Raw genomic sequence first — 26203 nt, 5'->3', positions numbered from 1 at the left:
GTGGGTCTCAGGTGTGTGTGTGTGTGTGTGTAAGGTGTGTGTGTTCACCTCGTCACTGCACTGGAGCTGCAGCTGTGGGTCTCAGGTGTGTGTGTGGTGTGTCTAAGGTGTGTGTGTTCACCTCGTCACTGCACTGGAGCTGCAGTTGTGGGTCTCAGGTGTGTGTGTGTGTGTGTGTGTGTGTGTAAGGTGTGTGTGTTCACCTCGTCACTGCACTGGAGCTGCAGCTGTGGGTCTCAGGTGTGTGTGTGTGTGTGTGTGTGTACACCTCGTCACTGCACTGGAGCTGCAGCTGTGGGTCTCAGGTGTGTGTGTGTGTGTGTAAGGTGTGTGTGTTCACCTCGTCACTGCACTGGAGCTGCAGCTGTGGGTCTCAGGTGTGTGTGTGTGTGTGTGTGTGTGTGTGTGTGTTCACCTCGTCACTGCACTGGAGCTGCAGCTGTGGGTCTCAGGTGTGTGTGGTGTGTGTAAGGTGTGTGTGTTCACCTCGTCACTGCACTGGAGCTGCAGCTGTGGGTCTCAGGTGTGTGTGGTGTGTGTAAGGTGTGTGTGTTCACCTCGTCACTGCACTGGAGCTGCGGGTCTCAGGTGTGTGTGTGTGTGTGTGTGTGTGTGTAAGGTGTGTGTTCACCTCGTCACTGCACTGGAGCTGCAGCTGTGGGTCTCAGGTGTGTGTGTGTGTGTAAGGTGTGTGTGTTCACCTCGTCACTGCACTGGAGCTGCAGCTGTGGGTCGAGCCTGTAGTCCAGCGCTGACTCCTGCAGAATCACACTGATCTGACCCTCACAGTCCGGAGAGAGACGCTGCACACACACACACACACTTTATATGAGTCCTGCTCAGTGTTAGGTAAGTTACTCTAAAAAAGTAATTAATTACTAGTTACCTTGTCAACAGTGTAATTAGATTACTGTACTAATTACTGTAGTAATTACTCTATCAAGCATTTAATTACTTATTACTAATTATTTTCTAAATCCACTATCAACCAGCTGAATAATAGGATAGACATGAAACAATTACTATAAAATTGCATGAATTACACATAAACCGACCAAACTATTTAACGGGGGAAGGTTATAAACACTTAACATCAGACGATACATTTTGATGTTAAACCAACTATGGTTTTATATAGAATTGTTCTTGTTTATACAGTCCGATCTCACAGCATTTCATACGCATTTTACAAGAAGGCTAATTTGTACGAATGTGAGTGAGGTCGTATGATTCAGCCACCTCATGAAATGCACACGAAATGTCGTGAGATCGGATTGGTCTATACAGTATTGAGCTCAATTACATCAGAAGTAACTAATTAAATTACACAAAAATTAAGAGTAATCCCTTACTTTACTTTTTCAAAGGAAAAGTAATTAAATTACAGTAACTAATTGCTTAGTAATGAGTTCCAGCCATCACTGGTCCAGCTGCTGACTGACACACACACACACACACACACACACACACACACACACACACACACACACACACACACACACACACACACACACACACTCACACACCTGGTCTGCGTATTTGAGCTTGAGGCAGGAGATGACCTGGCCCTCCAGCTCGTTGTCGTCTTTGGCTTTGTTGAGGATGTTCTGGCAGAACTTGGGGATGTCGGCTTTACAGGCCTTCCTCAGCACGGGGTTCAGGCGGTAGTCTACAACACACGAGCTGGCGTTACACCACTACAGTACAAACTCCCGTCTCATTACTTTTTATACCAATAAAGGCACAAATTCATATTCATAGTGTGACACTACTCAAAGGAGACCATTTCAACCGTTCTCAAGTATGGTGAAAAAAAAAAAGTACATTACAGTTTCATCCCATTCTGTTCACTGCAGCTGTCAAACTCAACCATTCACACCTGTTACTGTACAGACAATCATCCAACAAACATCTTTTCATTTATAGAATAAAATCATGGGGAATGTTTATTAATAATGAGACAACATTTAGTTACGAACTTGCCGGCCTCTATTGAGTGAAATCGTAATTCAGGCAAAATCTTCAATCCTAGTACAAGGTTCGTACAGACACTGTAAAATGAAGTTTCAGGATTTTTAAGGACCGTTCAAGCACTACTTTTTTTAGTTTTCATGGACTACAATCAGAGATAACACTTATCAAACAATATATTTTTATCTTTCAAATGATAAAAAAGGTAAATGGTCAAATTAAAATAACCTAATAAAACAAAATGGTACAAATAAAGTGCAGCAGATGCAATGACTGGTAACTTTAACCATTGAAAGGACACTATAACTAAGATATTTCCTCATTCACACTGATTATACTCCCATGAATATATGATTGACCTGAAGAATTGAAGATGTATCATATGCTAAAATATTTACATGGGCAATGTTTATCATTTATATTATAAATATTTATAGATGGTCTACATCAGACAAGCTGCAGCATTAAAGGTGCAATGTGTAAAAATTTTGAGTATCTATTAACAGAAATGCAATATGACATCCATAACTATGTGTTCAGTGGTGTATAAAGAACTTACTTAATAAACCGTAATGTTTTTATTACCTTAGAATGAGGCATTTATATCTACATAGGCGCGGGAATCCCCTTCTATGAAGGTCGACATATTGTGACGTCATGTTTCTGCCGTAGCCGACAGCGAACAAACAGCGTTACAGAGCGCGTTTCGTCACTACCTTGAAAGAGAAGCCGCATAAAGCTAGAAGCTAGCCATAAACACCGTGAGTAGTGACTTTTCCCTTGTCAGTGGTGTAAAATATGTAGTTGGATTGTTTCATGTAACTTAATTCTTCTCCCTCGCTGTGTTATGGCTTTGCTATGTGGGGATAAATGTGCTGGTTACGTTCGTGAGACAGCTGATTAGTACTCTAGTCATTGACCGTAAAACAGTTACAGGAATCACCAACCCGTCGATCTTGGAAGCATTTTAAGTCGATCGAGTTTCCAAAATCAGAGAAAAAAAGCCTATTGTGTGTAGTAAATAGTGTCTAGGGGATGCGGAGGCGCGCGCGCTGTTACAATCACGTCATTTTTGCCGCACACACCTTTGGGCTCATGCGGACGCGTCGGGTTTAAACAAGGCTTTACGCTTTAACCAGCTCAGCCACAGTAACAGCTCATATTAGCCAGCTAAACTTTTACTACCCTGTTAGAAAAAATATATAGTTGCATAGTTTCATGCGGTTCTTCTCCCATGCTGTATTATGGGTTTGCTATGTGGGGGGAAATGTGCTGGTTACGTTCGTGAGACAATCAGCTGATTACTATTATTATATTACGTATTAAAACCCTTGATCCTCACCTGACTATGGCTTTGTAATCTTTATCCATGATGTGGTTTATAATGGACTGTGGTACAGAAACTTGGTTTACTCTGGCTATTCTCTGCCGTCTCAGACGATGTTTGTCCCGTTTTAGCCACCGTAGCTTCTTCGAAAGGGAGGGGTGAGCGGTGGGCTGAGCCCTTAGTGTAAACTCGCAACCGAAACGCTAGATGTCGCTAAAAGTCACACACTGCACCTTTAATATTGCATGAAAAGATTGTTTCATCAAAAAAGTTAAACACTAATTTCATATATATATTGTCTTTCAATAATTCAAGCACTTTAGGCACTTTTTCATAATTATGGCTATTTTTATGGGTTTCCCCACTTCAAGCTTCTTGTACTGCTGTAATTAACTCGGTTATCCATTTTAGTAAAATATTTAATTTAGATTAAATGGTTTAGTAGAAAATAGAATAAAAACGTAGCTAGAAGAGGTGTTGCTAGGTCCTGAAACGTTTCAAGGCATCTCCCAATTTTTTGTAACAGGGTTGAAATAACCATCCAATAAGAACTCATTAAAATAAAATAAAACCACTCCTAAAATAATTACTTTGACCTGATGAGTTTAACAACTTCTACTGACCCTTCGCTGAAAGACAATATTTGACACTGACATTTTTTGTGATTTAAAAAACAAATATTGATAATATCATGTTAATACCACTCATTAGCATATTCACTCGACCTGTTAGTAAATGTCTTATTTAATGTATGTTTAAATAAATTTGTCATGAAAAAGAGTTATGACAGCCACCATGTAAATGATATTTCAAAAATGAACTGGAGTAGAAAATTAACTTTGTATTAGAAGTTAATGCAAACCCTGCCTTGTGCAATTTACAGTATGTTTTTGAGTGTTGATTATATCTAAAAAAAAAAAAAACTAAATTTAATAATTTGGGCTCTGTTGTAAATTTTAAACCTTTAATATCATAATAATGTGTAATTAAGGGCCTCCCATATAGTTTACAGCATTAGCTAAGAGATTTTATCCCTAAGAAAATTATTTTATCATTCATTTATTTAAACTCGTACACATTTGTAAAAAAAAAAAAAAAAAAACATAAAAAAAAAGAAAATAAAAAAGCAGTGTGTTTAGTTTTCTCCCCCTGCTGTACCGAACCGTGACTTCAGTCCAGAGGTACGGACCGAATGAACCGCCGTGTGTGTGTGTGTGCCGTTCCACCCCTAGCACACACTCACACACACACACACACTACAGTAAATAAAGGAGCCGCTCCAGCACAGCAGGGGGCAGCATCGCTCCTGAACACAGGGACAGCTGAGCTTGCCAGTGGGTCTGTTCAGTGGAAGTGCAGAGCAACAGGAGTTTGTTTGCGTATAGTTACGGTTGCAAACTCTCCTTCTCCTTACACTTACATTTTGAGTGTTCGAAATCTCTATTGATATCGCACATTTTGGCCATGATAATGTAGTAAAAATCTGCTGTGTGTGTGTGTGTGTACCTGTGTTCTGGGTGATCTGTCTCTTCGTGATCATCTGTTTGCATTTAGGGTCCATGGTCTCGCTGTTCTTGTTTTGTTTCAGACACTGTAACATGTTCTTCGCATCAGTCTCGCTGCAGAAACGCTGAAGGACAGAACAGAGCAAAGTTAACATTTTCAAACAATTTCAAGCCATCATTCGATTTTAAGTTCTTATAACAGGGTTTCTGCAGCGTTATTAAAATAAAATGTAAGACCTGCACAAATAAAATCAATGCTTTATGAGTTGAGTAGAGCAAGGTCTATAGTAACATTTAAACCATAAAATGACAATTTAAACTTAAGTATTTTTTTTTAAATGACACCTAACATTTCAGTCCATTTAAAACCATTTAAAATTAAAAGTGACTATAGCTATACTCATTAAAAATGATATATACCATATCCTGAATGTTTAGATTGTTCGAATGCATATTAGGCCATATCACGACTTCTGCTTTTCATCTCCAAAGGAGCTCTTGAAATGATTAAGACTTCTCTATATTTTCCTGGCCTTAAACTGTATGTGATGTGTTGTGTGATGTGTGTGAAGTGAGGGATGCGGTGTGTCACCCGGATCATCTGCTTGCAGACCCTCATGAGCTGGAAGTCGAGCTCGGGGTCCATCATCTCGGTCTCCTGCAGTCTGAACACCTTCTGATGGCACTGCTGGGTCAGGTGCTTCTTGCTCTCCTTCAGACACTCGATCACCTGAGCACACACACACACACACAGATGAGTATGCGGTTGCAGGTATAGTGATGATGATGAATATCATATATGAAGCTTGAATTTTTGACAAGATGGAGCATGTGTATGTGGCATGCCGTCTGTTCCTTGGCGTATTGTTTTCGTTTCGTTTTCTGTTGCACGTTCTACAGTTATGAGGTAACCAGCTGTGTTAACCTATGATCGTCAAACTTTAATCGGCATTAAATCTTCGATGGGAGAATTGCACACCATCATACCAGGATGCGACAGTCATCGATTTCCTTTTTGGTGTCTGTTCCCGAAGTCTCTTTGTCAATTATACTGCTTACCCTGTCGGAGAAAACGTCGTAGAAGACGCGGAATTCGAGGCGGCCTTTTAGTAAAACTGAAGGCGAGCCTAAAGACCCAGACGGTTCAACCATATTCGCCCTTATGTGATCTAATTAAGAAGAAAGACTATGCTATCGCCATCCGTTCTATGGAGACGCCGTACCAGTGGATTACACCGGTCTCAGACTTCGTCGATCAGCCCTCGCTGTGCCGGCCTTCCGTGCTTCGCAGACGGAGAGTGACTTCACAAAATCTACGATCTTTGCGTCGCAAATTGGATGTAACGGAAGCCTCTACTGAACTAAGGTTTGCTTTAATAAGCAAGATCTCTCAGAAACAAAACATTTATTTTAAGTGACTTTTTTACAACTCAGAGCCTGGATATCTTATGTCTGACGGAGACTTGGCTAAATATTGGTGACTTAACGCCGTTTTCGGAGTTACTCCCTCCTAATTGTGGTTTTCTGAATCCCCCCCGGGCTTCTGGTCGTGGAGGTGGTGTGGCATCTATTTTTAAGAAATCTTTTAATTTGTTGTTTTTTGCAAAACAGAGTGTTTACCAGTTTTGAACTGCATTTGTTTCAACTAAATATTACAGAACCAATTGTTTGTGCAATTATATATCGACCTCCTCAATATAACAAGGATTTTATATAGGAGTTTTCAGACTTTGTAGGTGAGATTTGTTTAAAATATGATTCATTCTTAATTGTGGGAGATTTCAATGTGCATGTTTGCTGTCCTTCCAATGCGCTGGCAAAAGACTTCTTGGATATGATTGACTCTTTTAACCTCACACAACCAGAGGTGGAAAGTAACGAATTACATTTACTCGCGTTACGTAATTGAGTAGTTTTTTTGTGTACTTCTACTTTTTAAAGTAGTTTTTAAAATCTGTACTTTTACTTTTACTTAAGTACGTTTTCTTTGAAGTATTGTACTTCGCTACATTTGAAATCATATCCGTTACTGAGTAAAAAATAATAATACAAGGGGGGGGATCACACACTCCGGAAACTACTGAATTGATTGAAGGGCGGGAGAACAAACCCGAACAAACGCGCAAAAAAGGTGACGCCCAGCTGAAGCTGAAAGCTAAGCGCCAAGCGAATTATGGCCAGTATGAAAAGTAGAAAAAAAGCGTGGTTGTCCTCGAGGATAGATATCCAATTTGCAAAAAATGTGGACGCAAAGTGGCTGCAAAAAGAGGATATAGGACACCATCCCTCCTGCAGATAAAGGTATGTCCCGATTTACGTGATGCAAAGGGAATCCCGGAATCCAGTCATGAAAATGGAATTCACTTAATGCAGATGTCACGTAAAACATACAAAATAATGGATGGATGAATACATGGAAAGTAGAACTGTGCAATAAACCCGTTCGCGACATGGTCTGTGGATAATTAAGCTAAGCACAAAAATACTGCAAGTAAATATATAAGTTAACCCTATTTGTTCTGCTGAGCTGCGTTTGTCTACTACATACTCAAGTACTCGTGACGTTCATGGTGTTTTCAGCGTCTCACAAACAATTTGAGGATATGAATACATGAACATTTCCAGAGCTGCTCTGAGAGAACGCCTAATGAGCATTTTCATAATTTTATTTGAGAAAATCCATTGTCAAATACACTATTACAGGTCTTCACAAACCGTCAAAATAAAAGTTCGGTTTTACTAGGAGAAATTATGACAGAAATATATTACTATTGTAGGCATACAGTAGAACGTAGCCTACTTCTCAAAATAATAATAATAATAACAATAATAATACATTTTATTTGAACATTATTTATAGGAATATTTTTTTTTGTCCATGGTTTAATTTAGTAAATCTTTTTTTTGCAGCGCTTCCCCAAAAAATAAAAGGACACAAGTTTAAATTTACATTTGATTAGCCTACCACCGTTTTTGATAATATATTTGGATTAAATCATAAAAAGTAGGGGTGTAACGATACACAAAACTGACGGTTCGGTTTTCCCACGGTTTTGATGTCTCGGTTCGGTTCGGTTTAGAAAGCTAAAAAAATAAAATAAACAGTGGTTTAATGAAAAAATTGTGTCTTTGTCAGTTTTTGCATTAACTTTACTCTAATTTGTTATTGAAATATAATAATTTACACAGTTGCTGTCATTTTCATTAAAGATATTTTAAACGTACTTTAAATAATCAAGATATAATTAACAGGTTAAGTAAAATATAATATATAGGATAATATTGTGCATTTATTTAGTGCAAGAGTTCATTTCTCTAGGAACCAACAAGTTGTGGACACTTAATCACTAGCCTGCTGAGGTAAATATAATGCTAGTGACAAGCTATGCAGTTTTATTGACGTCTTTCCGCTGATGAAACACTGATTGAGCGATTACACGAGTTATGATGCCTTTCAGTAAGTATACTGTATTTTTCAACATATCTTCAGGTGTCCATTCATGTTTATTCTGTAACTGAGGAAGAGATGATCGCGTTTACTCGCGTTTACTCCGCGCTACCGCTACTGTTACAATCCGTGGTGACAGATAGTTTTAAACTGTGGGTACAGATTGTCAATTTACATCCATGTGGACAGATTGGTAAACTGTGCCTAGTTTTGTAAAACTGTGCACACGGTAGTTTATTTTTCTTCTGTAATGAAGCTTGGCTGTCCATCTAGTGAAAAATGTTGGTACTGCGGCCAAATAAAATCTTACTGAAAGCTCATTTTTTGAGATATCAACCTAAAATTTGGAACACAACTTCTTCAGATTTTTGGCTTACATTTTCTGGCAGTTTTAGAGTAAAATATATTTTGTAATATATATATTTTATATAAAATATAAATAATGATATTTTTACATTGTTCATTTTCATAAACTCAAACTTGTATAACTTTTTTTCTGTTTCACTTTCATAACTTCATAATACTTCATTTCAACATTAATCTGGCAAATGTCTTCTTTAAAACAAGACCAACCATAGGTCTATATTCGAAAGCATTCTTGAATTACAACCATTTAAGTTTGAATAGTGATTTTCATGTCTATGCGATAAAAGGGGGAGTGACAGTTAAAGGGTTAAACAATATTAAACTATAATATCTATATCTATAATATCTAAAATATAATTTATATATAAAAACTCTCCTACAGTCCAGTCACCATCAGTCGCGACTCGCACGTATTTTCATTTAAACGTCACTCACTGACGTTTTCCTAACCAGAAAAAAAACCGATTGCCCTGCTCTGCCTCTGATTGGCTAGTACTTATTGCCATCTGGGTCAGAGCCAATTAGAAGCAGGATGTGGGTGGGGAAAAAACTCTGTGTATAGGGAAAGGGGAGAGACAGAGGGAACAGGCAAGACAAACTCCTACGTTTAAATAACATATAGAAAATATCTGCTTGACAACGAGCTGAGAACAAGCCCAAATAAGCAACTACACTTTAGAAACAAGCCCAAAAAAAAACGCGACCCGCGACTACCAATATTTGTAAGCGACTTTACAGAAAAACAAGCCCAAAGTCGCTTATAATAAGCGGACTTGGCAACACTGATTCCAGGTCCAATCAATGAGCCGGGCTGGGCGGGGCCGGGGTAGCTTGCAGGGCGGGGCGTGTTCGGTACGCAATGAGAGTATCGCCATTCGAATCGTGGGTTCTGTATCGCGGTTCTTCGGTTTGGTTCGAATATCGTTACACCCCTAATAAAAAGAAACATTAATTTTCTGAATAAAATACATTTCATAGGACAATATTATTCTTAAACATTTTAATAAATTATTAATGTTAAAAATAAGTTGTTAATCTAATTCATTATTAATTATCAAATTTAATTGATTAGACATGTTTTATTGAAATTTTAATAAACAAACAAATTATTTCAAGTTTGTTATAATAAAAGCATTTGTTCAACCAAAAAAAAATCCTGTTTTCATTAATTTAACTGTCATTTTAACTGATGATAATAATAATAATACCCATAATTTAATAATACAGTTTATTTATTTAACAATTGATTAATACTGTAAACCGTGATATTTTCTGAGACGTTACCATACTGTGAAAATCTTATACCATTACAACCCTACACGGGAGGGTCCCCCACCCCACCCCCGCTGTTAAAAAAGTAACTCAGTAACTTTTACTCTGAGTCAGTTTTAAATGAGCTACTTTTTACTTTTACTTGAGTAGATTTTTAGACCGGTACTTTTACTTGTACTTAAGTAAAATTTCATTGAAGTAGTAGTACTTTTACTTGAGTAGAATATTTTATTACTCTTTCCACCTCTGCACACAACACATGTCTCTGGATCCACTCATGTTCATGGACATACATTGGACTTAATATTAACTTATGGTATTTCTGTTGGGAATGTTAAAATTCATAAAGCCTGTTACGATCATACGCCTGTTACTTGTACTGTAACTCTCTCTTGTGTCATTCGTAATACTTCATTACCAATTGGCCAGGTCCGGAACTTAAATGCAGTCACTATTGAGCAGTTTAAGGATGCATTTACTGACTCTGATATCAACCTTAATTTGGAGAGCCCTTTGTTTTCAGATGTGAATGTGTCACTTGATATTTTTTATTTTGTTTGTACTTCTATCCTAAATTCAATTGCTCCTCTGAGGGTTAAGAGTATTAAGGCCAAACCAGAACCTTGGCTGAACGAGGTTACTCTGGGCTTGAGGCGTGCTTGTAGAAAAGCAGAGCGTAGGTGGAAGAAGGACAAATTACAAGTATCATATGATATACTATGTGAGTCTTTAACTGCCTATCAGAATGCAGTTAAGTCATCTAAGAGAAAATATTTTGCTGATTTAATCTTAAGGTACCACAATACTCCTAATATTTTATTCAATACTATCAATTCAGTGCTAAATCCCACTACTATATGTCATGTTTTGTCCACCATCACATGTGAGGATCTGCTTAATTTTTTTGTGCAGAAAGTTGATGATATTAGAACACAAGTTGTACCTGGTTCATATGATCTCACAGTTCCTTGTTTCACCTCTGCTGTGTTTGATCGATTTTCATCCATTTCTTTTGTTTCTTTGACTGAGGTAGTTGGGCAGTTAAAACCTACAAATTGTGGCCGTGATGTTATTCCATCCAGATTAGTTAAGGATGCTTTTGATACTATTGGTCCTAGTATATTGACTTTAATTAATAGAAGTTTCGAAACAGCAGTAGTTCCAATGGATTTTAAGCATGCTGTTGTACAGCCTCTTTTGAAAAAAATAATTTGGATCCAAATGTCTTATCTAATTATAGGCCTGTTTCTTGAAAAAGTGGCATTAAACAGACCTTTCTAATCCAAAATGAGATTTTTGAAAAATTTTCAGTCTGGATTTAGATCGAACCATAGTACAGAGAGACGGCCTTGTAGAAAGTTCTGAATGATATTTTCACTGCAATTGATTCTGGCAGCTCAGTAGTTTTAGTCTTGCTGGATATGAGTGCGGCGTCTCTAGTCTCCGGCCTGTAAAAAAACGTGGGAATTCGGGGCATGGCACTTGATTGGTTCAGATCCTTCCTTTCTAATAGGACGTTTTCAGTTAATTTTGGTCAACATTAATCAAAAGTGGCCCCACTATCTAGTGAGGTTCCACAAGGATCTATTCTGGGCCCAATTTTGTTTTCGTTATACATGTTACCCTTAGCTTCTATTTTCCTTAAGCATGGAGTATCCTTTCATTGTTACGCGGATGACACTCAGGTGGCTTTACCGTTGCGGAAACGGGAAAAAACATATTTTGAGTCACTATTGAGATTTTAAATCTTGGATGTCAGAAAATGTTCTGCATCTGAAAGAAAGTAAAACTGAAATAATTTGGTTCGGGACCCCTGACACTAAAAATTATTTTGATTTGGGTGAGTTATCTCCCTTTTGTAAATCTGCAGTGAAGAACCTTGGTGTCCAATTTGATAGTTCCTTGAAATTTGACAAACAGATTAACTCTTGTAAAATCTTGTTTTTTCCATTTACGATCAATAGCAAAGGTGAAACCATTTTTGTCCCCAAGTGATTTTGAGAGGATTATTCATGCTTTTATTTCTGTACGACTGGATTATTGTAACTCGCTATATGTAGGTATCAGCCAAGTACTATTGAATCGCCTTCAATTGGTTATGAATGCGTCCGCTAGACTTTTAACAGGGACTCGTAAAAAGCAGCACGTTACACCGATTTTAGCCTCACTTAATTGGTTGCCTGTTTAGAATTGATTTTAAATTATTGTTTTTGTGTATACAAAGCGTTGCATAATTTAGCCCCACCATATCTCGTACATCTTCATATACATAAACCTTCTAGGTCTCTTAGATCAGCAAATCAGATGATCCTAGACATTCCAAGCACTAGATTAAAATTGAGTGGTGATCGGGCATTTGCTGTGGCAGCTCCAAAGCGCTGGAATAATTTACCTTTACACCTTAGACTCGCTCCCTCGAAGTTATTTTAAACGAAATTTAAAATTGCATTTGCCTGAATTAGCGTTTGGATCAGTAGGTTAATTGGTAAGAGGCTCTTCACAGATATTTGTTAGTCATTGTATTGTCAGAAAATACATTTTATTATGCAATTTTTATTATGTGTTTGTACAGCACATTACGGTCAACATAACGTTGTTTTAATTGTGCTTTATAAATAAATAAAAATGAAAAAAATGAAATGAAAAATGATGATGATGGTTTACCTGAGCGTTCCCGAACACTACGTTCTGGCAGTGCTGCTTGATGTCCTGACGACAGCTCTCGTACAGATCCGGCTCCAGACGAATGTCCTCCGACTGTAACACACACACACACACACACACACACACACACACACACACACACACACACACATCAGACCTACACATCATTATATCAGTTCAAATGTGTTTTTTAGAGCCCTATGAAATGAGTTATTTTTTCACAAATTCCATTTTCTGTTTTTTTTGTTTTTTGGGGGGACTTTTTTGGACTATTTTAATTGTTAAATTAAATTTTAGTAATCAAAAAGCATATCTAATTAAATTAATTCATGAAACTTATACAATTAGCCAACAATTTATTCTAAGTTTAACAAAATACGTTTATGAAATTAATGGTTTTCTTTTTAACACAAATTCAGTTTTAATTTTTTTTCCCAAATTCTGTTTTTTCTGTTTTAAGTTTTCTGGAGTCCTTTTCTTTTAATTTCTATGAAATGTTTATTTTTTCTGTGTTGTGCATTTTAATTTTTGTGGCAATCAAATGAAGGCATAAAACATTAATTTAATTTATCTTTTAATCATGAAATTAAACTTTTTTTGTCAAAGTTCTGCACAACAGAGCTTTACTGTTAAAATTAAAACAGATGAAAAAAATAATGTTTTAATAATAAATTATTATTCGTGTTAATATTATCATTACTTTGAGATGTAGCTAAATTCTACTGTAGAACAGAAATATAATTATGTCGTAATTTCTTCAAGTTAAACCGAACTTTTGTTTTGACAGGTTGCCGCGCAGAGCTTTGAGTTTGTGCGTTTATGAAATATGACGAGCGCTTCTCAGATGAAGCAGTAAAATGCTGATGAAGTGACTGGAGAATGTTTTTGTCCAAAAATGTACAAATTCTGTGAATCTCCGTTCCTGATTCCGCACGGCTGATATACATCATAGGTCTGAGATGGTCATAGATGAGCGTTACTGCACTGACCATCTCCAGCTCCTCCACTCGCAGCTGCTTACGGCACTTCATGGACACTCGCTGCTCTTTGACCTCCTGTAACGTGTCGTTCCTCACTGTGGTACTCAGACAGATCACCACATCCACCCTGAGGACACACACACACACACACATCAGCACCTTCCCATCATGCTTCACCTCTGCAAGAGCTTGTCATGTGATCAATGACACAAGCCTCACTTCTTCTTGATGTTGGGACACAGTTTGAGCACGTCCTCCTTGCATGCCATCTTGAACTTGTAGGAGAAGCGGAAGTCCTTCATCTGGATCTGAGGAAGAGGAGGAGAAACGGGCGGATGACAGAACTGCAGTGACAGAAAGAAGAAGAGCGAGTGTGTGAGCGGCAGACGCACCAGCTGGAAGTGTGTGACTCCCACGGCACACTTCTCATTCATTTCCTTCTGGTTTTTATTGGCAACGAGACACTCCATCAGGTCCCCGGTGTCGATCTGGTTATCAGCCACGTCCTGCGAGACACAGCAGAAGAAGAAGATGATGATGATGAAGAAGAATAATCTTCCTCTTTAACAGAGCTGATGCAGGGAGGAGATCCAGTCAGAGGATCAGGGCACATTTAATTTCTCAACAGCAGACAATCAAATAATAAATGAAGAGTAAAATTAATTCATCCATAATCAGGATTATAAATTTAATAAAGAAACATAAATGAACAGTTTAACTTCTAATATTTCTAAGTAAAATATGACGAACACACGGAGTATAATATTCTCAGCCTACAGATCTCTCACTGAAAACGATGGAGGCAAGACTGACCAGTGCAGATATTAATCTCACTATTATACAGTTGCTTATCGGATCTGAGCCGAGTTCCTCTTTTCATAGTGTTTCATCGCATCGAAGCACACACACACACACACATATATATATTTATCATGTTTTCACACTCTGAGGTGTTAGCCGGTACACTACAAGAGCTTTAGCTAAGATGACATTCGTTGATCACTTTATTCTGAGACATTCGAGCGTCTTTTGCCCTCATCTACACAGCACAAGTCAATCCGCTACATTTGAGCCGTAAAGATTAATAAAAGAAAGGTATTAAACATACATTTCAAATGATAATAATGGTAAACATTAAAATGATAGTAATGAGAAACATCAGCATGATAATGATTTCTTAAATGATTCAAATTTAAATGGTTAAATGATAAAACATAACCAAGAAATATATCTTTTCCTGGGGTTGATGAGTGGCGATCTGAGACTCACGTGACAGTAGGACTGGATCACCGGCTCACAGGCTCGGATCAACAACGCCTCGATCTGAATGTCCTGGAAAAGCAGACGCACAGGAATCAGTGCAAAGCCACGTCTCGCTCGCAACAGAAGAACACTATATAGACAACACTATATAGACAACACTTCAGAGGAACGGCAGGAAAAGCATGATTCTGTACCTCGGACTCCAGTTCTGTGAGGTTTCCCACCACATCCCTGCACTCAACGATCAGATCCTCTAAATGATCCTGCAAGCACTCCAATTCCTGACACACACACACACACACACACACACACACACACACACACACACACACACACACACACACACACACACACACACACACACACACACACACACACACACACACACACACACACACACACACACACACACACACACACACACACACACACACACACATTGAGTACAGTTCATGTCTGTGAATTTAACATCCAAACCGTTTCTGCAGAAATTTCACTGGTGTCCTATGACTTTGTAGAGCATTACAGCAACCGTCTACAATGGGAGTAAATCACTAGCATACGCGACCAAATATCACAAGAGGCGACTAAAAAAGTATTTGATTATTTTATTTATTATAAATGGCAGGGCTAGTCGCCTGTAATTGTGTTGGAGGCAAAACATAAGTTTAACGTAGAAATAGTTTAAACATTCAAGCGCAAGAAGGCGTGAAAGATAACTTGTGTGTGAGAAGCTGTGTGTGCAAACTGCACATCACACACACTGGATTGAGCTCTTTCACGTCTTCATGCGCTTGAATGGACAATTTCACACAAAATTGTGTCAAAATATCCATCTTGGCGAGTTAGATATGCGTTAAATGAACAGTCGAGTAATAAAACGCACGTGTACAGTATTAGTATATCGGATCAGTGCATTCACTCTTACAGTGACGGCAGCCTCATTTTTTAAAATTTATATATTTAGTTATATGATCAATTCCTTTTTTCATTAATTTTCATTTCATTAATATTAATGTTCAATAAGTCCTGAATCTATTGTGTGAGAGCTATGGAGTGTATGTAATGTAGGGTAGATGTTCGGCCTGGTTACTTGTAACCCGTTACCCACTCTACTGTAGTTTCTTATAAATTATACTTGTTAATTTCCTAAAGTGTGTTATTAAGTTGGATGTTTAAAGCTACGACATCCATTTTGACACGTCCTAAGTTTTAGTAACGGCTGCAAAAACTGTAAACCTCATAAAATGAACAGACCATTTTTAAGAAAACGTTGTGTGTGAAAGTGAGTTACAGTGTGAAATGAGTGCTGTAATGTGTGTGTGTTTAACCTGTCCAGCATCAGTCTTCTCACTGCACCACTTCCCCAGGTCCGTCATACACCGATGCTGAAGATCCGGGTCCAGCTTCACATCCAGAGCCCGCTGGTGCAGGATCCTCTGAACCTCCGTCTTACAGTCCCGGGACAACTGCAGAACGACTGAATGCGTTAGCATACGCTCTCACACACACACGCACGCACGCACACACACACAGGTGCAGGATCCTCTGAACCTCCGTCTTACAGTCCCGGGACAACTGCAGAACGACTGAATGCGTTAGCATACGCTCTCACACACACACGCACGCACGCACACACACACAGGTGCAGGATCCTCTGAACCTCCGTCTTACAGTCCCTGGACAACTGCAGAACGACTGAATGCGTTAGCATACGCTCTCACACACACACGCACGCACGCACACACACACAGGTGCAGGATCCTCTGAACCTCCGTCTTACAGTCCCGGGACAACTGCAGAACGACTGAATGCGTTAGCATACGCTCTCACACACACATGCACGCACGCGCGCACACACACACACAGGTGCAGGATCCTCTGAACCTCCGTCTTGCAGTCCCGGGACAACTGCAGAACGACTGAATGCGTTAGCACACACACGCACGCAAGTTCCAGAATTCAGCTGAACTGCTAAAACAGCAGTCTGTGTGTGTGAGTGTGTGTGTGTGAGATACGTTACCATGGAAATCATTCAATCACAATGCCGGTTTTTAGATTAGTCTGTATAAAAATCTCCCAAGACCCTCATCATTGAAGTCAATTTCCTTTCAATCACAACCAATCATTTAAAGCCCACAACATCATTAACGTGATTTCAGTTTGCAGCTTAAACATGTTTACTCTCAGAGTGAATGAACCTCGCCAGGCCTGGCAAGAACATAACTCGGTCATATTGCAACAAAATATAAGAGATTTTATGTTTTGAGTTAATATTTTCTGCACTGAGACATTATTTTTGTATTTTTAAATTTCAAAACAGCATAAATGAAAGGCAATAATAAGCATGGAGTATAAACGTGTATATATATATATATATATATGTGTGTGTGTGTGTGTGTGTATCAGTATGGTGATGTTTTTTCCTCGAATTACGGTAATAAGAATTAAAGAAGGGTGCTTAATTTACATGAAAACAATGTAGCAGTGCATAAAATGGTACAAAAGCAGGCAAAACTGCTTGAATGCTAAATTTATTAATTTTTTGGATGTGAAAAGCAACTTAGACATGTTCTTGACAGGTTTGTGAGATTCAGCTCTTTAAAGAAATCAGATATACTTACATTCAAACTCACTTCCGAACTGACTTCAGAAGTTTCTGATGAAGCCTACGGTTGCATTGAGGAAGCCTCAGATAAGCTATTGTTTCAGTTTGTCAGTGCTATATTCTGATAATGCAGTGTGTGTGTGTGAAACTCGTACCCGTCGCCCCTGCATCTCGGTGCGGTACGCGTGTCGGTACAGACAGGAGAAGATGGCTCCGGGAGGCATGAACTCACTCGTCTCGTTCCAGCCGCGAGTGTGACAGATGCGGGCCGCGTCGTTCTGACACTTTTTGTACAGGATGGGGTCCAGTCTGTAAACAGCACACAGGAAATAACTCGTGTTCACTTATATGACAGATATATGAACAAGAACTCTTAAAACAATTTTGTTGACAGGAACAAATCTCATGTATTTGACAATGTTCTGACATAAAATGAACCTTTATACGGACCTTCACAACAATCTAAAGCAATACCAAAGCAAATAAAATACCAAAATAAAAAAACAAAAACCTTCTTAAAAAAAATATATATATAATATACTATAATATATAAAATATATTCTCATATAAAAATAAATTTAAAAAAGCTGCACGATTCTTGATAAATTGAGAATCACAGATTTCTTTTGTTTAAAATAGAGATCATGATTCTGAATAGAACAGACGTGGGAAAATAACGTCATTTAGTAGAGTTTCTGACAAAATTGTTCATTTACGCAGTCTATTTTTTTAAATTGTTTAAATTAAATGTATTTATATATTTATTTGTGAATGATTCAATGGCTCGCTCATAAAGACTTCACTTATTTCATTACTAGATGAACGAATGAATAATTCAGTGACAAACTTGTTTTAACAGTCTCCTGTCTCCACCTACTGGTGTAACGATGTAATGGTACAATATTTATTTAAACCATCAAGTTACTTTCAAAAGGTAATTTACTCCACTTTCAATCGCTACCGTAATCATTGTTTATATACGAACTGTAAACTTTTATACCAGTACTTCTCTATTTCTGTCTAACAATAATTCAGATTTTCAATGATACTATGATGTTGAAAAGACTGAAGCGGTTTCATGATAATGTCTCTCTCTGGATCAGAACACAGAATGTTTGCTGTGATCGGATGCGTCAAAGGTTTAATAGAAGATCACTGTCAACAACTAATCATGCAGCTCTACTTTAATCTTACTGGCATTATCAAATATTGCCACCGTAATATTTAGCTGTTTCTCCATGTTGTGCTCAATCGAGTTACCACATGATTCTCTCATTACAAACAAGTAACATTCCTTAAAACTGTGGCACAAAGAAAGTAACATAACTGAGTTCTTCCTGAAGCATGGTGAAAAAGACAAATAAGGAAGTACTTGAAGTGTACTGTATGTGAAAGTTAAGTTTTGGTTAATGGATTTTCTTCAATTAAAATTGTGGAATTTAGGCCCTGTCCACAAGGAGACACGTTTAGCTGTATACCTACACATTTTGTACCGTATTGGGGTTTTGGGACACTAGAACCTCTATTCTTTGAAACCGGGTCCCAGAGTGGATAAATCTGAAAACGACACCCTTGCGTTTTCGTGTGTACGGCCAATCCGTGCATTTTGTGAAATGATGATGTCATCACACCACGTGTCAGCATTAGTCCCACACCGCTGTTGTGTTGGGTTCGTATAGAGCGTGCAAGGTTATGCGCATGCTCCAAGTCTTCTCCTTGTTTAGTATATCTCTGTGGCAGAATTACAGCACCACATACTGGTCTGGCATGTATACCACATCGTTTTCAGTAGTTTCGTGTACACGCATATATTTCTTGAGACGACACCGTGTTTACGGAAAATTTGAACGAGGAAAAAAAAGATTGGATAGGGAAAGCTCTGGCTTCGTGTGGATGCGGCCTTAGTTAAAAATAATCTTTTTAGTTTTGTGACTCACTTCCAGTCTCTAGAGATGAAGTACTGCAGCTCCAGCAGTCTGTGTTCACAGTCTTCAACCATCTTATCAGTGTAGAGATGCTCCATCAGACAGGAAAGGATCCTACACACACACACACACACACACACACTCTTGACAAAATTCCCTTACAAACTACATACTTCACCTTTAATGTTTCTATTTCTGCACACTTAAATATGAACAAACACACAGAAACCAGGTCAAATGTAAAGATCAATCAACATACTGGAAAGTTTATGGTAAGACTGGTTCGCTCAGATTTAAAACAATGACCTCTTCAGTGCCTGAGGCAACAGAACAGGCCTTGCTACAGAAACGCAAATATGCCAAACGTCACTAATATTAATGAAAGCATGCATTTGTTCCATTTAACATTCACGTTTGAATCGTAAAGGATGAGTATGTGACTCGTTTGACCTCGGATGAGCTTGTCATCTCAAACACACTCACATGGGGTCTCCGTTTCGGATGTGTTTGCAGGCGGTCAGGATGACGGACTCGCAGGCCTCGTTCAGGGCCCGATCAATGCGATAGTCGGCCCCGGGGTCCGTTTCCTGAATCAACGTCTGGAGCTGAGGGACACACACACACAAATAGTTATGAGGGTCATTCATCAGCTAGTGCATTATTTAACATGAATGAATCTCTCACGATATTATTCATGATTTAAATGAATTCAGCTTCGGTTCATTCATCAGGAACTACTGAAACACCGTAAAAACACAATTATCTCCAGATTTTTCAGCCTCTTGGTGAGATTTATTATTACAGTATTTATGCATGTTTTTATCAGAAAAATCTTTATTTTGACTAAACAGCAAAAGCAGAGTTTATTCAAAATGTTTCATGCAATAAGTAAAATAAAAAAAAATAAAAACTAATAACTAACCGTTTTTTAAACTAATACAAAACAAGGAACAATTCCCTGATACAGTTGTAAAACGCTTTGGATGTACAGTTGAACATATGAAAGCGCTATATAAAATGCCTCACTCATTCAACAATTCCATTTTTGTAATTAATAAAATTATTAATATGCCACGTAAACCACACATAGTAATATTATATTACAACAGCAAAATTTATCTATCAATCTCTTCAATCTATCCATCTCTATATCCGCCAATCCCTCCCCATTTCTACCCCTATATCCCGCCCTATATCCACATATCCCTCCCTATATCCCTCCCATATCCACTCCCATATCCACCCCATATCCACCCCTATATCCACCCCTATATTCACTCCTATATCCACCCCTATATTCACTCCTATATCCACCCCTATATCCACCCCTATATTCACACCTATATCAATCCCTATATTCACACCTATATCAATCCCTATATTCACTCCTATATCCATCCCTATATTCACTCCTATATCCATCCCTATTGCCACTCTCATATCCACTCCTATATCAACCCCATATCCACTACTAGATCCACTCCTATATCCACTCCTATATCCACCCCTATATCCACTCCTATATCCACCCCTATATCCACTCCTATATCAACCCCTATATCCACTCCTATATTCACTCCTATATCCATCCCTATATCCACGCCTATATCCCTCCCTATATCCACTCCTATATCACCCCTATATCCCTCCCTATATCCACTCCCTACATCACCCCTATATCCACTCCTATATCCCTCCCTATATCCATCCCTATATCCACTCCTATATCCATCCCTATTTCCCTCCCTATATCCACTCCTATATCCCTCCCTCTATCCACGCCTATATCCCTCCCTATATCCACCCCATATCCACTCCTATATCCCTCCCTATATCCACTCCTACATCCACTCCTACATCCACTCCTACATCCACTCCTACATCCACTCCTACATCCACTCCTACATCCACTCCTACATCCACTCCTACATCCACTCCTACATCCACTCCTACATCCACTCCTACATCCACTCCTACATCCACTCCTACATCCACTCCTACATCCACTCCTACATCCACTCCTACATCCACTCCTACATCCACTCCTACATCCACTCCTACATCCACTCCTACATCCACTCCTACATCCACTCCTACATCCACTCATACATCCACTCATACATCCACACCTATATCCACTCCTATATCCACTCCTATATCCACTCCTATATCCACTCCTATATCCACTCCTATATCCACTCCTATATCCACTCCTATATCCACTCCTATATCCACACCTATATCCACTCATATATCCACTCCTATATCCACTCCTATATCCCTCCCTATATCCACGCCTATATCCACCCCTCTATCCACTCCTATATTCATCCCTGTATCGACTCCCTATATCCCCCCCATATCCACTCCTATATCCCTCCCTATATCCACTCCTATATCCATCCCTATATCCACTCCTATATCCATCCCTATATCCACTCCTATATTCACTCCCTATTTCACCCCTATATCCCCCCATATCCACTCCTATATCCACCCCTATATGCACTCCTATTTTCCTCCCTATATCCACTCCTATATACCTCCCTCTATCCACGCCTATATCCCTCCCTATATCCACCCCATATCCACTCCTATATCCCTCCCTATATCCACTCTTATATCCACTCTTATATCCACTCTTATATCCACTCCTATATCCACTCCTATATCCACTCATATATACACTCCTATATTCATCCCTATATCCACTCATATATCCACTCCTATATTCATCCCTATATCCACTCCTATATCCCTCCCTATATCCACTCCTATATCCCTCCCTATATCCACGCCTATATCCACCCCTCTATCCACTCCTATATTCATCCCTATATCGACTCCCTATATCCCCCCATATCCACTCCTATATCCCTCCCTATATCCACTCCTATATCCATCCCTATATCCCCACATATCCATCCCTATATCCACTCCTATATCCACTCCTATATCCACTTCTATATCCATCCCTATATCCACTCCTATATCCATCCCTATATCCACTCCTATATTCATCCCTACATCCACTCCTATATCCACTTCTATATCCATCCCTATATCCACTCCTATATCCACTTCTATATCCATCCCTATATCCACTCCTATATTCATCCCTATATCCACTCCTATATCCACTTCTATATCCATCCTTATATCCACTCCTATATTCATCCCTATATCCACTCCTATATCCACTTCTATATCCATCCCTATATCCACTCCTATATCCATCCCTATATCCACTCCTATATTCATCCCTATATACACTCCCTATCACCCCTATATCCACCATCCATACCTCCTTATACACATCCACCCCTATATCCACATCTATATCCACCCCTCCCTATATCATCCATCTCTACATCCACCCATCCATCCACACAGTCTTCCGGCCTGCGACTAAATGTTGGCATTTTGCAACCTTTTTACCAGCCGGTGTGACTAAATTTAGTTAGAAGTGCCCAACTGATAAGAGCTGCATTTCTGTTGAATATGAGACATATCAAATGACAAACGAAAGTGAAATAAATCCGTGCTTCTGGTTCGAGCTGATGAACGGTCCGCAGCACAGCTCGGAGCAATAGACAGCGCTGAACACTGAGCGGCCACATATTTCCTACTTTTTTTCTCTTTCGGCCAAAAACCCAAAATGCCAAACTTTGTAAACTGGCATAATGGAGAAAATATCAATTTTGTCAACCTGCCAAGTGGGCATTTATCCTGAAAATGGGTTAATATCAGGCATCAACTGCCCTGCATGACATATCGGCCTGTCGCTAACATTGAATGTTCAATATCTCAACTAGGAGTATGAAAGAACACTGAAACTCACAGCTTTCTGGCAGTGTCCTTCGAGGATGCCCTTGTCCCGGGACACCCTCATGAGGCAGTGCAGGGTTCGGCCCTTGTGGTGCAGGCCGGAGCAGTGTGTGTCGATCTCCCCTCGGCAGTGCAGCACGATCTCAGGACTGAGCGAGAAATCCTCCATCAGCATCCGCCTGTAGTCCAGCATCTCCCCCTGACACTCGCCACTCACGGTCTGACCTGAGGCAGAGAAAGAGAGACACTGAAGCACACTCTGACAGAGAGAGACACTGAAGCACACTCTGACAGAGAGAGACACTGAAGCACACTCTGACAGAGAGAGACACTGAAGCACACTCTGACAGAGAGAAAGACAGAGAGAGAGACACTGAAGCACACTCTGACAGAGAGAGAGAGAGAGAGAGAGAGAGAGAGAGAGAGAGAGAGAGACTGAAGCACACTCTGACAGAGAGAGAGAGACACTGAGGCACAGGAGCAGGTGTGTATGTGTGTGTGACTCACCGCGGTGTACGGCTGCCTCAAGGCACAGGAGTGTGAGTGAGTGAGTGATTGAGTGAGAGAGTGAGTGAGAGAGTGAGTGAGAGAGAGTGTGAGAGAGTGAGTGAGAGAGTGAGTGAGAGAGTGAGTGAGAGAGTGAGTGAGAGAGTGAGTGATTGAGAGACTCACCGCGGTGTACGGCCGCCTCCAGGCACAGGAGCAGGTACGAGAGCTTGGCTTCGCGCGCTCGAGGCATCGCAGTGTCCATGTTGCAGCGGTATTTACGCAGGTCCGGTTTACAGGCTTTAGCCAGTGAGTAGCTGACCTTGTAGTCCTGAGCGATCAGCTTCTGGCGGGTGGACAGAGCGTCCCTGCACTGCGCGGGACAGACATACACATCAGCAGAAGCACTTACTGGGAAAAGCTTTTCATTTCAACCACTATAGAAAGTACATAGATGATCAACTTGAAATAATATAAATGTTAAAGGCACAGCATCACCGCTAGAGGACGCTTTCTCAAAACTATAACACAGCTTGATGACGGAGCGTGGAATCATGGGAGCGGAGATAACGAATAACTGTGGTCCATCACGAATGTGCAAAACAAACAACTGTGGTTTGCTAGACGCGACCAGAGATCACCATCAAACATTGTTGGAAACATTTGGGATAATGAAAGCACACAATCGACAAAATATGTAACATTGTTCTAGTGGTTTTTGGACCGTTTAACCTGTTAACCTTCAAGGCCACTTTTGAAAAATCCCCAGAAATGGCATACCCAAACTTAAACAGATACAGTTCATGAACCCTTTGCACTAAAAGCACAAGTATGATCTCATTTGAAAGCTGACACCTAGTAGTTTATTGTAAATGTAGAAATAATTATTGTCATAATGAAAAAAAAATGTTTAAATAGCTTCAAAGTTTTGTAAAGTTATTAGAAATTTACTTTTATGAAACATCTTCATAAAAATAAAATTGAAGTTGGCCCTGGAGCAATCTAGAAATGCACTGCAGCTAAAGCCATATGTGTGACCATTTTATATTTAAAATCTGAAAATGATAAGTCTAAAACTCTGTATTTAGTTAAATGTTTTTCAAGATCATGTCAAATTACTTTATTTTGATTAGACTCTAAAATGCAAACTGATGTTTAGTCATCTTCTGAGTCATCTAATCAGTCTATTGTCTCTATTATTTTGTGGTGCAAACGAGCCCCATTCAGAGTCAGTCTCTCCTTGCACACATTTACACCTCTCCAGACTGGTTATGGCTCTAAATATGCATTTCTTTTGTCTGCATTATAGCTACTAACGACTGGCTATTCACAGGCTATTCATAGGGTTTCAAACCCTAATTTCTTTTATCAAAGTTCTCACTAAATATTTGAAACTGGTATCAAATGCACTGAAACATTTCAGTAAGCATTCCTATTTAGAAAAAAATCATAAAACAATAACTGCTGGTGGCAGGTGCACCTGGGCTAGCTAGCATGTTAGCTTAGCACACCATCAATACACGACCATTTATGAGATTGAAACCATGTTTGTGCTCCAAACTTACTTTATAACGCAAGTCGAGTGTTTTAAATAATCTTCTGTGATCTAATTTGGCTTCAGATAAAAAAAAATCCGACAGAAAATTTATTATTTATAGTGTTCTGCACGATGATGAAATCTATATCGATTAGCATTGCATTATAAATATAATCTATTATTATGAAATACCTGGCATGGCTTGAAGAACACAGGTAACTCAAATATCATTGCAATCATGTTTATTGTCTTCAAAACATCTTTATCTGCATGTTACAGCGATCTCTGTCAGCTACTTTCTGTATCAGTGACGTCCTGGAATGTCATATGACTATGGGTCTTCTTCGTGATCCATATATGGACTATTAGTGTGCATATAGCGCCCTCAGGCTAATGGTATGAATTGAAAACACAGCACATCTCAGTAAGAAGCGATCATAATGATTACATCGACGCATTTGGGTATAAATTCAACAAATATTATTCCTGTCTATAGAAATATGATGTGAATCTATGAGAATATATCAATATTTCTCCAAGTCTGCACATTTTTGAGCTAAAGCCCTGAGGGACGATGTTTTGTGAATCACTGTCATGACGACAGCTTGGAGTGTTTTTTATGAATGGACCAGCTGACGCTCATAATTCATATTAAAGGTATCGACTCATTTTTCCATTTCATAACTCCTGACACAAATTAAGACATAACTGTCACTATAAGTTTCTCAGAATACAATAGTGGTCAAATACTGAATCTTGAGTATTATATCTTTTTAATGATGTATAGTTTGTCAAGGTATAACATTAAATCTGATAGTAAATTTGAACTAAATAAAAAAAAAAAACGCTTCAGTGCGCCGACGCTCTGGAAACGGTTAACAGGTTAAAGCAAAAATCGTACATATTGTACCTTTAAAAAAAACCCTTTTCAAAACATTTCTAATTTCGATTTAACTTGAAAAATAAATAAAACCTTTAAAAAAAACAAATAAAATGACAAAAAAATTACTTCAACTAACCAAG

At 39.0% G+C, this 26203-nt stretch overlaps 2 protein-coding genes across 5 annotated transcripts in view; both read right to left on the bottom strand.

The window, feature by feature from the left end:
- The window catches only part of glg1a (golgi glycoprotein 1a), a 66964-nt gene that overhangs the window by 11658 nt on the left and 29103 nt on the right, over nt 1–26203 (bottom strand). For 2 of the 4 annotated variants that reach the window (XM_077222515.1, XM_077222517.1), the window contains exons 7-23: nt 23830–24016; nt 23171–23382; nt 19813–19934; nt 19342–19443; nt 17560–17713; nt 17421–17465; nt 16128–16265; nt 14991–15077; nt 14803–14865; nt 13926–14039; nt 13753–13841; nt 13543–13660; nt 12554–12646; nt 5396–5533; nt 4805–4928; nt 1527–1669; nt 702–803 (exon numbers count right to left, since the gene is read on the bottom strand). In XM_077222515.1, coding sequence (XP_077078630.1) covers nt 702–803; nt 1527–1669; nt 4805–4928; nt 5396–5533; nt 12554–12646; nt 13543–13660; nt 13753–13841; nt 13926–14039; nt 14803–14865; nt 14991–15077; nt 16128–16265; nt 17421–17465; nt 17560–17713; nt 19342–19443; nt 19813–19934; nt 23171–23382; nt 23830–24016 — 2031 coding nt within the window. The remainder of the gene's footprint in view (nt 1–701; nt 804–1526; nt 1670–4804; nt 4929–5395; nt 5534–12553; nt 12647–13542; nt 13661–13752; nt 13842–13925; nt 14040–14802; nt 14866–14990; nt 15078–16127; nt 16266–17420; nt 17466–17559; nt 17714–19341; nt 19444–19812; nt 19935–23170; nt 23383–23829; nt 24017–26203) is intronic. The other 2 variants (XM_077222518.1, XM_077222516.1) reach the window with 1 other exon arrangement.
- LOC143731920 (uncharacterized) lies at nt 21859–22597 on the bottom strand. The gene is made up of 2 exons (XM_077222523.1): nt 22247–22597; nt 21859–22141 (listed from the first exon to the last, which is right to left on the bottom strand). Exons 1-2 carry the CDS (start codon nt 22588–22590, stop codon nt 22042–22044), a joined length of 444 nt encoding a protein of 147 aa, XP_077078638.1. The 5' UTR covers nt 22591–22597; the 3' UTR covers nt 21859–22041.

This window comes from Siphateles boraxobius, unplaced genomic scaffold, assembly GCF_051911475.1.
Source record: "Siphateles boraxobius isolate OS27281-9 unplaced genomic scaffold, OSU_SipBor_1 88, whole genome shotgun sequence".
Classification (NCBI taxonomy): domain Eukaryota; kingdom Metazoa; phylum Chordata; class Actinopteri; order Cypriniformes; family Leuciscidae; genus Siphateles; species Siphateles boraxobius.
Note: the sequence above shows the minus strand (reverse complement) of the source record. Positions and strands in the feature narration are given on the sequence as shown.